Source organism: Pongo abelii, chromosome 1 (genome assembly GCF_028885655.2).
Source record: "Pongo abelii isolate AG06213 chromosome 1, NHGRI_mPonAbe1-v2.0_pri, whole genome shotgun sequence".
In the NCBI taxonomy this organism is placed as follows: Eukaryota; Metazoa; Chordata; class Mammalia; order Primates; family Hominidae; genus Pongo; species Pongo abelii.
Genome location: NC_071985.2, coordinates 45,154,906 through 45,172,881, shown reverse-complemented (window position 1 = coordinate 45,172,881; position 17,976 = coordinate 45,154,906). Strand labels below are relative to the sequence as shown.

Sequence of the window (17,976 nt, the reverse complement as noted above, 5' to 3'; positions counted from 1 at the left end):
GAAAGCCGGCGACTGAACCGTCCTATCTTCCAGGGTGGCCTGGAAGACAGGATTTGGGAGATTTGTAGGGCAAGTGCCCGCAGTGCCCCCCGAACCTGCCCAGACAGTGGGCTCAGGCAGATAGCTGCCAGCCAGGACCCTGCCCCACCATGCAGGAGACCCTCAGCAGAGTGCACCACTCAAGTGATCAGATTGAGGGTAAAGGGCCTACAGGGCTTTGGGAAGAGCCTCCAATCCCTGAAGGCTGCAACCTCCTCTGACACCAGCTCTGAGCTCCAGCCTCCTCCCCACCACCTTCCACCCTCCTGCAGCTCTCCCTCCCCACCCCTGTGCCCCGGGGATGGCTCTCCTTCTATCCCAGTTCTCCATCTCTGCTCTCCCAGGCTCCACAGCCCCCTTCCCTGCCCTGGCTGGCCTGTTGTCTCAAAGAGCATTTCCCAGGAGCCTCTCCTCCCTTCTTCTCCCTTCTCCCTCACCCCCGCCACTTTCCTGTCTCGCCCCGCTTCCCTCCCTTTCCACTGTAGCCCTCCTTACCCTTCTCTGGCCAGTTCCCCAACTGTCCTCCTTTCCTCAGACTCCTCACACAATACCTCGAGGCTCTTAGCTGGCTGCAGCCTGGTCCCATCATTATAAACGCCATCCCCTCATTCCCTGCCCCCCTCCACCACATACCAGGCTCCAGCTCCTTCAAGAGCTCCCCACTAAATCTGAGACCCCCAGAGCTCAGATGCCCCCTAGTAATTGGAATCCAAGAGCCTCTGTCACCCTTCGACCCAACCTCTGACCCATAAGAATGATACACACCCTGACCCCTCCCCACGCTGAGGAAGGTGAGTCCCTGGGGCTGACCTGAGCCCGACCCTGGACCCCCTCCATCTCTCCTTCCTGCTGGCAAGATTAAAAGGAGGGTGGGCTGGCCTCTCTGTGCTAGCCTGCTTGGGGGATCCCTGCTGGACCCTAGGAAACTGCCAGCCCCAACGCTGCCCTCATCCAGGAGATGCAATTCAAATGTAATCAATTTAAACAGCATCAGCCCTGACAGGGGACTCTGGAGGTGGGGGTGGGGGCACAGGGAGGGCTATAATTAGCATTCTCAGCATCCATGATCCCCAAGTAAGGCTGCCAAGGATGAGAGATGGGGAAGCCAGTGCTCCGCAGTGCAAGCAGCCCAGGCTCACGCGGCAGACAGGCAGCTGCCAGCCCTGACCAGAGTCCAGCCTTCCTCCTCCCACCTCATCTATGTGATGCATGAAAACAGACTCACCGGCTTCTGAGGTGTGATCCCCGCGCTGGAAAGCTCTAACTCTGCGAGCCCCAAGGCACCCCTCCCCCCAGCTCAGGCCAGCTGGGGTCCTCCTCCCCTGCCCCTGGGGCCCCCTTCTGCAGAGCGGGGCTCCGGATCTAATCTGATCTAATCAGTCATCTCTCCGGCTGGCAGGTCCCTGGCGCAGGGAGAGGATGCTGTTGTGGTTACTGCAGGATCCAGCATCTTTCCCAGGCAGAGGCAGCTGGGCATGCTCCATCGGCTCCCCCGGGGATTTCAGGGCCACGTGACTCTCCCTCCCCAAGCTGTCACTTAGGATCAGGAGTAAATAGTCCCCGAAAAGGTTTAACTCCATCCACACCAGCGACAAGCTGCTAACCATCCACGCAGGCTGCCTGCCTGCCTGGGAGAGGATGGGGTAGCTCAGCACAGCCTCCTGGGCCTTCCACCACCAGGACAAGGCTGCCCCCCAAAGGGGAGCAGGGCCACCGTCTGGGTGAGCTGCATTTTTAAGAGTCCCCCACAAGAGACTGCAGGGAGCCAGAAACTGCCCAGGGTCTTAGAATCATGTGTGGGGCCTCACCCAGCCAGCCTGATGATCACCTTTCAGCTCTGTGGCTGTCTACTCCAGAGAGGGGCACGTCTCTAGGTGTCAAGAGGGCTTGGCTGGGGCCCTGGGGCCTCCCCATCCCCCGCCCCCCCCCAATATGGTGAATTTAGAGAAATAACATTTGGAGAGGGTTGGGGGCCGCTATGAGATGCCAGGATGAGTGGGGTGTGAGTGGGTTGTGGAGCCATTGCCCCCACACCAACCAGCCAGGTTCCTCCCAGGCCCTGGGAGGGAAGTCTGTGCTCCTGTTCCTTCCATTGCACATTCCTTTACAGATAAGGGCTTCAGTTGGTAAAAATGATATATATACTCAGATCACACTAAGAGAGACCCACTTGTATTGGAGTCGAGAGGCTTAATTTTTTAATCAAGTTGTTCTAATAATAAACAAAAAATGTAATTTTCAGGCGAGTGGGGCTTTGCAGACACCCTTGCTCTAGCTCCTGCCCAAATTGGTCTCTGATAACCCTGAGCAAGGATGCTAGCCAAGCTACAGGGTACCTGGGTTCTGTATTATTCAGGGTCAGAGGCAGAAGGAAGGACTTCAGGCAATAGGGTTGTAGCCCTGTTTCTGCTTAGACAAAGATTGCTTTCTGCCTCAGTTTCCCTTTATCCACATCTCTCTCAGTTTCCCTCTATCCACGGATTCTCTGTGACAATGCGCAAGTGTAATAAAAACACTGATTTCATAAACAGGATCAGAAAGATGGAAAAAAACCAAAAGATTCCCGCCTAAACCTCCAGGCAGGCTCGCTGGTCTCAGTCCCACCTGCCCCTTAAACCTGGAAACTGGGGACTGAACCAGATGAGCTTCTGGAGTCACTTCTGAATAGAGAAATATGTCAAGAAGCAGGACCTAGAGAAAGGGTGCCTGCAAGGCCCCACTCACCTTGTGATTGCATTTTTTATTCTTAGAACAACTTGATTAAAAAATTAAGCCTCTCGACTCCAATACAAGTGGGTCTCTCTTAGTGTGATCTGAGTACATATATCATTTTTACCAACTGAAGCCCTTATCTGTAAAGGAATGTGCAATGGAAGGAACAGGAGCACAGACTTCCCTCCCAGGGCCTGGGAGGAACCTGGCTGGTTGGTGTGGGGGCAGTGGCTCCACACCCTACTCACACACACCACAGCGTTGGAGGAAGACAGGGACCTAGAGAGCTACTGAAGGGACTGTCTTTCCCACCCCAGGGCAGGCCAGGCTGGAGCCGGGAATCTGGGGTTAGGGCAGCAGGCACAGCTCAGCAGCACTCTTGGGGAGGGGGACTCTTGGTCCCTTCCCACTGTTCCCCTGCCCAGCTGAGATATCAGGCCAGCCCTGCATTGGCTATAGGAAAGCTGCTCCGCTGAAGGGGCAGACAAGTTGTGGATGAGGGCCCAGTGCCAGGCAGGACCGATCAAGCCCAACTCACCTGCCCTGGCTCTCTAGGACTTGGCAAGGCTGCCAGGTGCAGGCAGGGGGAGAGTCTGCTTTCAGTCAGCCAAGATGAGGGGCTCTTGGGGGTCTCTGACCCTGCGGAGCCAATGGAGGAAAGGAGAGTGGGGGCAAGAGATTACAGCATCCCAGAGGGAGGCCGGGGAGAGGGACAGAGACCCCAGCCCCAGCCCCCACAATCCTCAGGCAGCTGGAAAAGGCAGGCGACCAACAGATGGGCCTGCTGGGCGGGTTTCCTCTCTGGCAGGCAGAGGGCAAGGGCCGCAGACGAGTCCCACGGATCCTTCGAGAAGCCTGAGCCAGACGTGTGAATGTTTCTGGGGGATCTGAGTAGCTTCAGGGGCATGAGAAGCCAAAGGGAGGGTCGGTGTGGGGTGCGTGCCTTTATCTGGGGGACCAAGGCAGGAGAGATGTGGTAGCATGAAGATCTTAGAGCTGCAGCAAGGACAGGTGAGGTGGATGGACCAGAGATAATAAATTCCCTTTGCCAAATCTAAGTTCTTGCTCTGCGAGCCCAGAAGAGGAGAAGCAAGCCTCACCTAAACAACTCCAGTGGGGAAGGCGTGAGGCGGCGTGAGGGAGGGAGGATTCCACAGAAAGCACCTCTGGATCCCGTCTCTCCTCTACTCTACAATCACTGGTCCCCATTGCTCAGAGGATCAAGTCCAAGCTTCCCAGGCACCTACTCATGTTCTCCAAACACACGGGTCCTCCCCACCTTTCTGGTGCCATCCCCACTCCCTACCATACAGTCTTGGTGGCCATTAACTTGACTAGCTCGCTGCCCATTCAGTGGAACCGCATCCACATGGGTCTCTCTTCCTCGCAGAACATGCCAACTGGGGGCAGCAAAGGGAGCTCCGTGGGATGAACTAGCTCACTGCAGCCTCTAATTGTACCTAGGCTTTAGCAATCCTCCCTCCTCAGCCTCCCAAGTAGCTGGTACTACAGTTGCACACTGCCACATGTGGCTAATTTTTTAATTCGTTTTAGAGACAGAGTCTTGCTATGTTGCCCAGACTGGTCTCCATCTCCCAGGCTCAAGCAATCCTCCTGCCTCAGCCTACTGAGTAGCTGGGACTACAGGTGTGAGCCACTGCGCCTGGCTAATGATAACCTGTGTGACTTGGAAGCCCAGCTCCATCCCTGAGTAACTCAGTGACTCTGAACAAATTACTTGACTATCGAGCCTGTTTTCCTCACCTGCAAATGGGCTTCTTTGAAGCCCAGTACATTCACTATCTTTTCTCCTCGGCCACCTCCTTTACTGTTCTGGGGTGTTATCTGCCTTTCTAAGCCTAGAGCTAGTGGGGTCACTATACCAGAACTGCTGCCCCAGGACTCCTGTGCTCTGTCCTGTCTGCCTTCTGGAGACAATAGAACTGCTCTTGGGGGCTCCACCGCCCCTCCCAAGGTCCCTCCTCCGGGGTCTCGTAGTTCGGGTTGGGGTCTGTACTGATGAATCCCAGAGACCCAGCACAGCCTTGGAGACTCACCGGGGTCTCACTGCCCAGCCTGGAAGCACGCGGGGCAGAGGCCTGGGCTTCTGATCTCTGCCTCCCTGCAACCCCTCAAGAAGCACCGAGCAGCCCGTAGGCGCACCAGGGCCGTGGGTGGACTGCCTGCCTGCACATTCTCGCACGTTCCTAAAGGAAGCGTCCAGAACAGAACAAGGAAGACCAACGGCTGGGTGGGGTTCCCTCGGTGGAGGAGCCGCAGGGGCCCAGCTTGGGAACCGGGTTATCACGGGTGTGGCTCTGCAGAAAGCGTCCTGCCACGTCTCCCTCCCTGTCAACCTTGGGGAAGGAGAGAGGCACCCTTGGGGACAGAACTGGCCAGTTTCACCGGCGGCGGCTTCCGCAGGAACGGGGGCGGGGGGAAGGAGACAAGGGGGCGGGGGAAGACTTCCTGTTGGGCAGGAATGGGTGTTACATAGCTAGATCTTTAAGCATCAGAAAGACAGCCACCAGACCCACTATGGCTGGGATGTGGCAGGGGATGGGAAAGGTCGCCCTGTCACCTCCGAGAAGGCGCCATCAGCCTGGGGAGACACTGTGAGCAAACCCCTGAAAGCCTTGTGGGACCATCATGTGTGCTCTGGAGCCCTCTTGTGGATTCTTGCGGTAAGTGCATACAGGGTTGCAGTGCGCTTCTCCCACGTTTTAACCTATCGCTTGTTCTCTCCTCCCACCACTCTTCCCAGTAAATGACACCTTCAAAACCACAGGCACACTCGAGAAATACGTCTGTTGTGGATACCATGAGAGTCATTTCCTAAATACCCTGAAAGAAAGAGCTTGTTGACACACAATTAACACACTTGTCTGCTCCTGGGCAAATGTCAGTATTTGCTCATTGAAATTTCCCTCCCTCATCTACACTAAAAGAAACAAAATAGCTCCTCCAGTTGTCTGGCTTTTATTATTACTTGGAATCCATGTCTGAAATCGTTTGAGTTTCTAACTCATCCACCAACCAAATGTCATAAACCTTTGTGGGAACTGTGAAAATAGGAACGAACAGTGAGCCAGTCGTTCATTCATTCACTCACTCATTCAGCAAGAACTTACTGAGCACTTCGTTTGTCCAAGCAAGGTGCCAAGGATGCTGGGAAGCAGCCGTGCTATCATGCTAAGAGCAAAGCCTGTGAAATCGGGCACACATGAGGCTGCCTGCCCGCTTGCTTTCTATTAATACAAGCTTTGTGACATTGAGTAATACATACGAAGAGCCAGTTTTCCCATTATTTGCTAAAACCGGGATGATAGGACCTCCTCATAAAGGTGCAGTGAGGAATAAATGAGATAATGTCATAAAGCACTTAGCTCCTAGAGTGGCAGCTGCTGCTATGATATATAGAATGACCACCAGGTCTGGAAATGTATGTGAACACAGAATTCATGGCTGGTTGATAATTAAACAATATTGCCTGTGTCTCCGGACTTTACGGCCCCCTGTGTTGCCCCTGCCCTTGAGTTTTCAGTCTAGGCTACTGGTTCTCAAAGTGTGGGCCCCAGAGCAGCCACAGCAGCATAACCTGAGAATGTGTTGGAAATGCAAATTCTAGACCCTCTGAATCCAAAACTCTAGGGGTAGGGCCCAGCCATCTGTGCTCCAACAAACCCTTCAGTGATTGAGATACACGCTCCAGTTGGAGAGTTACTAATCTAGTGGAAAATGACACAAGTATAAGCAAATAACTACAATACATGGACACATCCCTGAAGAAGTGACGTCATGGGCAGGGCTTGAAGGAAGAACAAGTGTTCTCAGGTGGGCATAAGCCATGTGAGGGGAGATTGGCACCTACAAAGCCCCGGATGCATGAAAGGGAAGCGAATGTTGAGGGAACCACAAGTGATTTGGTAGGGCTAGAGGAGAGAGCTAAAGAGCCAGGTGGGGTGTGTGGGAGGTGAGGCTGGGGAGGGGGGCGGGAGCGAGACTATGACGCCCTTTACGTGCCCAGATAAGGAATTTAGATTTTATCCTGTAAGTGATGGGTAACATGCAAAGTTTTTAATGGAGAATAATATGACCGAATTTGAATTCTAGAAAAAAAGCACTCTTGCAGCATTATGGCCTGGAGGCAGGAAGATCAGTTGGAAAGCTTCTACAATAATGGAAGTGAGAGTCCATGAGGGCCTGAACTCAGGCCATGGCTATGAAGATGTCGAGAAGTGGATGGGTTGACAGATATTTGGAAGGAGAATTGACAAGACCCATGGGGGAGGCGTGAGAGCGGGAAAGGTTGAGGGTATCTCTGAGGGCTCTGCTTTGCTGGTATTTCTAGAAAAGATGGAACCGGCGCAGAGAAGCAATGACTTCAAATCTGGACACATTGAATTGAGGGAGCTCAGAAGAAAGCTCTGGGCTGGTAGCTGAAGCAGAAATCAATTATGCCTCTGTTGTTTATCTCCCAATGTTTTTCATGCGTGCATTCATTTCAGGAAATATTGGATTGCTATCGTGCACCAGAAAGGTTCTAGGAGGGAGTGAAAAACACAATAGCCAGAATCTGCTCCCAGGACTTACGCAGCAGTGGGGGGACCAGCAATACATAACCAAACAGATACATAAACAAACATGTTTCAGGTAGTGCCGGGTGCTGTGAAGAAAAGTAAGAGTAAGAGTGTAGAGGGGTGGGGGAATTCAGGCAGAGCAGTCAGGCATGGCCTCTCTGAGGAGGTGACACTGGGGCTAATTGAGAAGTCGGAACCAGGTGTGTGGAAATGGGAGGAGAGTGCTCCCAGGCAGGGGGAACAGCAAGTGCCAAGGCTCTGAGGTGGGAATGGGTTTGACATGATGGAGGGAAGGAAAAATGGCAGCACAGCCGGCCAGTCATGGGACACGAGGTCAGAAAGGTGGACAGGTACATTTCTAGGGACTGGTGAGATGCCGTAATACATGTGAAAGTGTTTAGTGAACAATCTCTAGAGCCATGTACAAAAAGGAATATGAAGATGGTATCTGCAAGAGGGAGAAAAGAAGAAACAATTCACAATTCTTAACTGAAGCAAGAAGCATTTGGGTCCAAACAGGAAAAATTCAGTCTATAACTGTCATGTGATATTAGAATAATTTCCAGAACAGATACTTTGAAAGGAAGAAGAAGGAGGAGGAGGAGCAGGAAGAGGAGAAAGAGGAGGAGGAGAAGGAGGAGGAACAAAAGAAAAAGAAGAAAAGAAAGAAAAGAAAAATTTGCTTTTGCTTTAAGAATATGGTTAACAGGCCCAGCCATGGTGGCTCACTCCTGTAATCCCAGCACTTTGGGAGGCCAAGGTGGACGGATCCCTGGAGGCCAGGATTTCAAGACCAGCCTGGCCAACATGACAAAACCCCATCTTGACCAAAAATACAAAAATTAGCCAGGCATGGTGGTGGGCACCTGTAGTCCCAGCTACTCAGGAGGCGGAGGCACGAGAATCTCTTGAACCCGGGAGGTGGAAATTGCAGTGAACTGAGATCGCACCACTGCACTCCAGCCTGGGTGACAGAGTGAGACCCTATCTTAAAAAAAAAAAAAAAAAAAATAGGTTAGCAGCTAAGCTGATGTAGGTGGTAGATGGTGGCAGATCTAAGTGCTGGCAGATCTTGGCGGTGGGGGATTGGAAAGGTAACCCCTCCTAGTACAAACGGATGAGGATTTCAAAGCAGAGAGGGACGGAAAGGGGATGAGACAAGGGTCCTCCCTCCCCTGGCTAGACTGGGGCTCCCTCTGGTGGTGCCATTGCCCCAGGAGGCTGGGCAGAGGCGCTTCACCATCCCTGCAGAATCTGAGGCCAGACCAGAGGGTGAGGCCCACAGGCCTGGGCACGCTGAGCCTCAGCCTTGCGAATGAAACCAGATGGAGAGACCCAGGCCAAGGCAGAGAGAAGTGAGTTCAACTGGGTAGCTCATGCACCACCCCAGCCCAAAGAGCTCTGTCTTCTGCTTCCAAGGTTAAGTCCAGGGCAACTTCCCAAGGCACACCTTTAGCCACGGCAGGAAATAAGGGCTCCCCAGCCCACAGAGGAGCCTAACCAACTCCTAAGAGGAAAATAGAGCATCTCTGCCCACACAAACCACCCCCAGAATCGCAGATGCCCCCATCCACAACAGCAAGAGTGACCAGAGCTGGCCTTGCCACCATCAGTCTGATGTCCTCCTTTATACACCCCACAGACACCTTCCCTTCCCACTGGCTCCGCATCCTGCCCCACGGCTCCGTCTCCTGCCTCTGAACCTCTGCCTGTGTGTCTAGAACAGCCTCATTCCTCTACTTTGTTGAGCCATCTCCTTCCCACCGGTACAGCCCAGCCCAACACTCCACCCACCCCACCCCAGGAAACTTACCAGGATTGACACTGGTTACTGCCAGGCCAACATAAACAGACACACTGATACATACGCTCCCATCTCTATCTCAGCTCTCAGGAGCCTCGGCACCTCCTAGCCAATCACAGACCCAGCAGTGCCTTCAGTGAAAAACCAGACATTTTAACCATCTCTCCTCCTGACAAGGACGAAAGTAGAACCAACAGCGACATCAGAAAGGAAACTGCGTCTTACTCACTTGATGAAATACACAGCTCCTTCCTGGGTGGAATCCACTTCCCAGCCCTTGGGCAAACCTGTGAGGAAGCAAAATCACCAGAATGAGATACCCTGGGATCAACCTCTCTTCCTCTCTTCCCACAAACCCCACCTGCACTTAGGAGGGATGGGTGCCTGGACAGTCAGGAAAACCCAAAGATAAGCCAGCCGAGTTCAAACCAACCATTCCATCCTTTTTTGTCCGTGATTTCTAGCAGTGAGATTCCCAGCAAATAATGAGAGACATGGGAGTGGACGGGATGTCCTCCGTCAATGAGCAGTGAAGTGACCGAATGAATCATTGCCTGGCAGGATGCACTCATTCATTCAACAAATCTTTACTGAGCATCTACTGTGCTCCAGGCCCTGTGCCAGCCCCTGGATACAACAGTGAATGCACAGATGGTTCCCCTGGAAGTGTCCTCAGGATCATCTAACCAGAAGGGCAGGTCACTTGCCCTAGGAACTCATCACAGATCATTAACACCCAAGATCCGAGTAAGACTCAAGTCTCCAAATACCAGGCCAGTGTTATGGCCATCAGGCTCTGCTGTTTCTGGACAGGAAACCAAGGACCTAGGAAATCAGCCCCAGGAAAATGAAGAGACTTGCAGTTTTTAAAATCTTTAATAGTGTCTCTGAAAAAAAAATTATCCATGGAAATGCTCAGAGGAGAATCACAGAATCTCAGTGTGAGCAAGGAAGTTGACAGTGGCCGGGAGGCACCCAGGCAGTCCCCACAGGTGGATGTAGCACCTCCATCTCCAAAGATCACTTGTAGGCACTATCTCATCCCGCTCGCTCTCCCAAAACGGCCACCCTGGGCAGCATCCCGCCTCCCCAGCAAACAGGATTCCTTCACCCCATGGCTGAGGAGGAGGAGACTTTTGAGAGACCCAAGAGAGTCCACTGTCAGAGGTGGGGACAGTCAGGGAGCTGGCTGAGAACATTCCTTTTGGGAGTGCGAGCTCCCTGGCTGACATATTGGAAAACAGGTGGGGATTCTTTTGATGGACAGGACTGCCACCTTTCTGGTCAGTCCACACGCCTGCCTTGTGTATGAAGTGTTACGAAGCATAGCTATTCACTGCTGGTCTGACTGTCTCCTGCCATGTTAGCAGCTGCTTTGAGGCACCAGCTGCTGGGGAGCAGTGCCTGGGTTCTGCAGAGTGGCAGGTCCAGTTTCTAATCATGCGTTTTATTCACCTGTATTTATAAAGGGTCTGTATTTCCACAGTTGCTGCTGACGGTGATGCTGCTGTTTCAGCAAAACAGGGCAGCCAGCAAGCCCAGCTCCTGCCAGGACTTGGCCCACCTATCACACTAGCTACCACTTAGCGAGTGCTTCCTTCCTCTAAGCTTTGCACTTAACCTCTGCTAGTGCATTTAATCTGCATAGCAACATTATACAATAGGTGTCCTCCGAAACATTTTCACCGATAACAGATGAGGAAACAGAGGCCCAGACAGGTTCATCAACTGGCTCAAGGTCACACAGGAAGTGTCTGGGCCGGGATGTGAGTGCTGCTGTGCTGCCTCTGAAGCCCACACTCTTTCCTCTGTGCCGCTCTATAAATGCTACTTGTTCCCCTCTGTGTCTGTGGGAGGACGTTGCCATTCAGGAGGGCGTGGGTTGGCATTCTCCCCAAGTAGAGGGATCCCCATTGGGTTGGAATCATAAATAATTCTGCCACTGTGATGTGCCTGGGAAAGAGGCCAGTATGGATTATGTCCCCTGCCTTTTTCTAGCAACTTCCCTCCACACTGCCCTCTCTGCCTGGGCAACACCAAGAGTGCTTATATTCCTATCCAGGCGGAGTGCCCGCTGAGGCAGCTGCCCTCCCGGCAAGCTCCAGGGGCATCTTAACCCCTTCCCAGCCTTAGACAACCAGTTGGCTGCAGCCAAAAATGAAAGCATTGGCTCACAGGCTGGTATTCATCTTCCACTCCTACCTAGGATGATAATGAGGTGGAAGGACTCAACCTGTAAACAGCTGAAACACTGAAGGTGACACCACCATCAACCTGGTAGAAGAAAACAGCCCTGGCCTTAGAGTCAGGAGGCCTCACTGCAAGTTGGAAATACGATGGTGACAATAACAGCAGCAGCTACCTCCATTTTGGGAGCCACCTCTCTGATGTAATGCCTGCTACTACTTTTTTGAGGTTCATAATCCTCTCCCCATTATAAAGATGAAGAAGCTAAGTCCAGGAAGAATTAAACCCCCTAGTGCAAGAGCACACTGAAAGAAATAGAGCCAAGATTGAGCTCAGATCTCTCTGCCTCCAAAATGTATGCCTTTAACCATGACACCACTTTGCTTATTAGTCAAATGGCCTTGAGCCAGGTACTTCCTCTCTGCTCTTCAATTTTTCTACCATAAAATGAAGAGTCGAACTCCATGATCCCTGAAGTCTCTTCCAGAAATGATCCCAGCTTAGAAGCTAAAAAGAAAAGGACTCTGAACAAGTCAAAGGCTTCATCCTGTGTGTCCAGCAGTGCCAGCTGTGCCCACGAGTGACGGAGGCCTTGGAACCAGGCGCCTGGTGTCCAGTCCAGTGAAGCACTGGAAGGTGAGAGGGGGAAGGGCTGGAAGGCGAGAGGAGGAGAGAGATCTCCCCGCACTGTGACCCACACCCCCTCTTACTGGCCTGTGGTGGCGTCATGAGGAGGATGAATGGCTGTTCACTTAAAGTACCCAGGCCTTGTGATTCTTGATGTCTCTACCTCAACAACTTAGACGGAAGTCTTTTTCTTTAGTTGTTTCTTCATTTCTGACCTGTTTGTGTGCCACCTTTCCCACTAGCCCTGAGGGCTACCAGTGATGTTTTCTCCATAATCAGCAATGAATGTCAGCCTTGTCGCCTTTCATGTTTCTCCTCAGTGGGAGAAACAGGCACTCCCACTAGCCACCTGGGACCATTCACATTTGAATTAATTAGGATTAAAAATCCATCTGGGCACAGTGGCTCACACCTGTAATCCCAGCACTTTGGAAAGTCGAGGTGGGTGGATCACCTGAGGTCAGGAGTTTGAGACCAGCCTGGCCAACATGGCAAAACCCCATCTCTACTCAAAATACAAAAATTAGCTGGGTGTGGTAGGACACGCCTGTAATCCCAGCTATTTGGGAGACTGAGGCAAGAGAATCTCTTGAACCCGGGAGGCAGAGGTTGCAGTGAGCCAAGATTGTGCCACTGCACTCCAGCCTGTGCAATAGAGTAAGACTCTGTCTCAAAAAAAAAAAAAAAAAAAAAAAAAAAAAAAAAAAAAAATTCAGGCCCTCAGTGATGCTTGTTACATTTCAGTTGTTCATTGCCACATGTGGCTCATGGCAATTGTATTGGGCAGAGCAGATAGAGAACCCTTCCATCACGACATAAAAGTTCTAGAGCGCAGCCCTGGGGGCTGGCTTCTGCCAGTTCAAGAGCCCTTGAGACAGGGGATTTTCTGACTGGGCAGAGGGATGAAAGAAGAGCAAAAATCTTTGTCCTCAAAGGTCTGTCTCAGATACTAATTTTGGAGGTGGAAGCTTGGAGAGACACTGAAGTGAGCTCCAACCAGCCTGCAATCTCCCCCAGATGGCAGGCAGTCCAAATGCTAAGCTGAGTCCATCCATGGAGAAAGGAAAAAGTCAGAAGCAAAGTTGGGGCACAGGATTCCTGCTGCCACCTCAAGCTATTACATCCTCCTCAATTGCAAAGGCAGGGACAGACAGGTTCCTTACCTGGGCAGGAGGTGTGTCCACTCTGGATGGGTGACTTTGTTCCAGGGTGCACCCAGCTTGTTGACTTTTCCTCATCACTGCAGAAAGATCAATAAGAAAGTGTCAGCTACAAGAGAGGCTTTTCTGAGCTGGACACTCATCTCCAGATTCACATTAACACCGACTATTCAATCCCAGACACATGAGATGGGAGCATCCACAAGGCTGTTCATTCGTTCACATTCACAGAGTATTATTTACTAAGTACACTCTGAGGATTTCAAGATGAATAATATCGAATCCCTAGCCTCAAAGAATCTACAACCCGCTGGGAAACAAATGCATAAAAAGATAGCTGTGCCGGGCATGGTGGCTCACACCTGTAATCCCAGCACTTTGGGAGGCCGAGGCGGGTGGATCACGAGGTCAGGAGATCGAGACCATCCTGGCTAACACTGTGAAACCCCGTCTCTATTGAAAATACAAAAAAATTAGCCAGGTGTGGTGGCGGGCACCTGTAGTCCCAGCTACTGGGGAGGCTGAGGCAGGAGAATGGCGTGAAGCCAGGAGGTGGAGCTTGCAGTGAGCCGAGATCACGCCACTGCACTCCAGCCTGGGCGACAGAGCAATACTCCGTCTCAAAAAAAAAAAAAAAAAAAAAAAGAGATAGCTGCAATACAATATGATAGGCACTATAATCCGTATTGTAACTATGCTTAGAAAATGTGATGCCATCACAAAGAAACGAGTGCTACCTGGCATGAGGTTAAGGAAGGGGAAGCATGAAGGCTTCACGGCAGAGGCAATGTTAGAGATGATTGCTAAAGTCTGGTGGGAAAAACAAGGAAGGTCCTTAACTGGCAGCTTTGCGAATGGATAAGAAAAGGAGGAGACTGCATGAACCCATAGTCCTTATGTGTCAACAATGCTACGTATTTTTCATTCACGACATTCCCTCACACTAGGAATTTTACAGATTATCAATCTGAGGTTCAGAGAAGTTAAGAAATTTGGCCAAAGTCACAACCAATAAGTGATGAAGACAGGATTCAGACCTAGATCTGTCCCAGACAAAACTCTTTCTGATACCTCACACCCAGCAAGGCAGGCTCCCCAGCAACACAGACCCTCTGGGCTCTAGATTCGATGGCAGATGAAGCCATCATCATTTCTCAATCCCCACCGATGAAGTGACACAGACTTTTCCAGAGCCAGATGTGACCCAGCGAGAAGCACCTGACTGTCTTGGCTACTTCAGGTATGTGAAGGAAGGGACTCTCAGATCACGTGGATCACCCAGGCTTTAGGATGGCATCTTGGAGCCCAGGACAAGACTCTACTCAATGTCTTTAAGGTATAATGGATGTAGAATAAACTCCACTAAGAAAGACTCCATTAAACTTTTATTAAAGTGAGATATCGAATAAACTCCCTAAAAAATTTACAATTTAATAGTTTTGACTTATCTATACACCTGTGAAACTGCCACCAAAATCAAGATAATGAATTCCCAAACTTTCTGTGTGACCCTTTGTAATTCCTCCTTCCCACCCCCAACCCCTAGCTCTTTCTATCCTCACCCCTCTCCCCAACAACAACTGATTTGTTTTCTGTTACTATAGATTAGTTGCATTTTCTAGAGTTTTACATAAATAGAATCATACAATCATACAATACAATCATGCAATCATACAATCATACATCTTTGCCTGAATTTTTTTTTTTTTTTGACAGTCTCACTCTGCCATCCAGGCTGGAGTGCAGTGGCACAATCATAGCTCATTTGTCGCCTCAAACTTCTGGGCTCAAGCAATCCTCCCTCCTCAGCCCCCTGAGTGCTAGGACTACAGGCATGCACCACCATGTCTGGCTACTTTTTTTTCTTTTCTTTTTTTTTTTTTTGAGATAGAATATTGCTCTATCACCCAGGCTGGAGTGTGCAGTGGCACAATCTTGGCTCACTGAAACCTCTGCCTGGATTCAAGCAATCCTCCCACCTCAGCCGCCTGAGTAGCTAGTTACAGGCATGCACCACCATGCCTGGCTAATTTTTCGTGTATTTTCAGTAGAGACGGAGTTTCACCATGTTGGCTAGGCTGATCTCAAACTCCTGACCTCAAGTGCCTTGGCCTCCCAAAGTGCTGGGATTACAGGTGTGAGCCACTGCACCTGGTCTTTGGCTATTTTTTTGCAGAGACAAGGTCTTACTATGTTGCCCAGGTTGGTTACAAACTCCTGACCTCAAGTGATCCTCCTGCCTCAGCCTCTCAAAGCACTGGGATTACAGTGTGAACCACAGCACCCAGCTGTCTGACTTTCGTGCTTTTTTCTATGTTGTGGTGTGTGGTCGTTTGATTCCATTTAATTGCTCAATAGTATTCCATTGTAGGAAACACCACAGTGTGTTCATTCATTCACCTGTTGCTGAACTTACGGGTTGTTTTCAGTTCTGGGCCATTACAAATAAAGCTACTATGAATATTTGTGTATTAGTGTTGGTGTGAAAATATGCTTTTTTTCTATTGACTCCACTAATTTTCTCTAAGGTTGGACACCTGCTACAGGAAGAGATCTCCCAGCTAACCTACCCCTCTGATAAGCAGAGAAAAAACAAAGTCACTGTTCTAGTGACCTCTGAGCTTGGGCACCATTGAAGAAGACTCTAACATACTGGGTCTCTGGTCTTGGCTTTGGTCCTGGGAGGCAGTGGAAGAGGAAGCCAATAAAAAGGAAGGGTTTGGAGAGAAAGTCAGCCAGTGCCCTCACCTCCATTACATCTCTCCTGAGATTTTCCAGCCCCTGACTCTCCCCTCCTTGCACACTGTCCGCCCCCTCAGACTTCCCGTCTATCTCTACCCCACTGGATATCACAGACAACCCTATCACACCCTTGACATTCCACCACAACCCTCAACTTCCTCTTCCCCTTGTCCTTGCACCATCTCGCACCCCTTGTCAGCACCACTGTCTGGGACAATGCAGTCACAGGCTGTCTCCACTCCAGCAGCGGGCTGATGGGGGAACTGGGCCTTGGAGAACTGGGGTCACTGCAAATCCAGTCTCCCAGCTTAGCTGAGCCCTGAGTGCCACCTAGAATCTTCTTCAAGGTCCCCAGTCAGTTGCCATCTGCAGAGTGCTCCAAGCCTTTCCAGCTAACCTCAGGTCCCAGGGCTGCCTCTGCTACCCAGCCCCTCTCCGGCACAGAGGATCTTATATCTTAATCAAAGAAAAAATAGAAAAATTAGGTGGGAGCTTTCCCAGTATGCCCAATCACCTCACCACCAAAACTTACCCAGATTCTCACCCATCCTTTAATACTTGTCTTCCTCTGGAGAAGAGGTAGCCCTCTCTCCCCTTTAAGGCTAATCTCTCTGCCTGGGTTATCATCCCCCTCCTCTTCCATCTTTTATAGAACCTCCTTCTATTGAGCATCCCAGCCTTGCATCTTCACCTCCTCTCTCTTTATAGGGTCCATCCCTTTATCCTCCTCCTCTGTCTGTGTCTTCTATAGTCTAAACACTCTGCCTCCCACTCAATGCCTTGTCCCCTGGCAGCTTCATGTCTCACACTCCTCATTCCTGACCAAACATTCAACAGTAGTCCCTCCTAGCTTTCCCCACTTTCTGGCCTTTCATTCACCAATCCACTGCAACCTGGTTTCTGTTCCCAGCTCTCTCCTGAAACCACTTTCCTAGACGTCATTAAAGGCCTCCCCCCTCCTAAATCCACTAGGCATTTTTTAGCCTTTGGCCCATTTGGCTTTTCTGCTGCATCCAATACTGTTGAATTCCTTCCTTTTTTCTTCTTAACATCCCTCTTCCTTGCCTTCTGGGGTGGCATTCTATCCTGCTCCTGGTGCTTCCCACCTCTGCAACCTCTCGGTCTTACTCTCCAACCTGGCCTCTGTCCCTCTATCCCTTCCTTAACACTGGTGCTGCCTGGGGTATACTCCTGTCTTTTCTCTCACACTCTTCTGGGTCGTTCTACCATGATGACCCTTTTCCAGCCCAGGCATCTCTCTTCAAACTGTATCCTGTATATCCAGTTGTCTGTTACACAGCATCTCCTGAATGTCCCCCGGGGACCTCAACTGCAGTGTTTCCCCACTAACCCTGTATTCCCCCTAATATGCACTCCCCTTGCCATACTCCTGACCTCTGCCAAACTCAAGCTGGAAATTCTAAGCCTCACCTTTGATTCCTCCCTTTGTCTCCCCTCCCCAGAATTCAAGCATTAGATGAATATTCCTGATTTGGTTCCTGAAGATTTCTCCCATCTCTCCCTCCCCTTCACTTCTATTCTCACCATTTTAATTCAGGCCCCATCAGCTGTCTCCTGGACTTTTGCAATTGTTTCCTAACTGCTTTCCATACCTTAAGTTTCTCCTCCTGCCTCTCGCTCAGCCTCAAATCATTGCTCAGGAAGCTGCCAGAGACAAGGCTCTAAACGCAGATCTGATGATGTCAAGTCCCAGTTTGAAACCTCCTTTGGTTTCCCATCACCTATAGGATGGAGTCCAGACCCCTTAGCTTAGCACATAAGGGCTCTCTCAAGCTGCCTCTTCCTACTTTTCCTCCTGGTCCTCTACAGTATTCCAGCAGCTCCACTCCATCTCCACTGAACCTTTCCGAGTGCTCTAGGTTACCTGTTCCTCAGCCCCCACTGGTGCCTTTATTTCCCCAAGCCTCTACTTCCAAGGCTTCTTTCACTCTTGTCTCCCCTCCAGAATCAGCTCAAATGCTTCCTCCTCTGGGAAGCCCTCACTGAACTCCCTGGAGAACATTAGTTCTTTCCTTCTCATAGCATCATGCATATGCCTCAAGAATGTACCATATTATTTCTGAAGTATTGATTTATGTTTTCTCCCTGTTACCTTAAAGTAAAA

The 17,976-nt window shown here is 50.7% G+C and overlaps 1 protein-coding gene across 3 annotated transcripts in view; it reads right to left on the bottom strand.

Moving 5' to 3' along the window:
- PLEKHA6 (pleckstrin homology domain containing A6) overlaps window positions 1–17,976 on the bottom strand; it is a 157,397-nt gene that overhangs the window by 137,369 nt on the left and 2,052 nt on the right. For 2 of the 3 annotated variants that reach the window (XM_054522526.2, XM_054522507.2), the window contains exon 1: window positions 1,265–1,656. Coding sequence is in view for 1 of the 3 variants with exons in the window: in XM_054522426.2 (XP_054378401.1) it covers window positions 9,365–9,422; window positions 13,113–13,189 (135 nt within the window). In the remaining 2 variants the exon portion in view is untranslated. Of the gene's footprint in view, window positions 1–1,264; window positions 1,657–9,364; window positions 9,423–13,112; window positions 13,190–17,976 lie in introns of those variants that run through there. The other variant, XM_054522426.2, reaches the window with a different exon arrangement.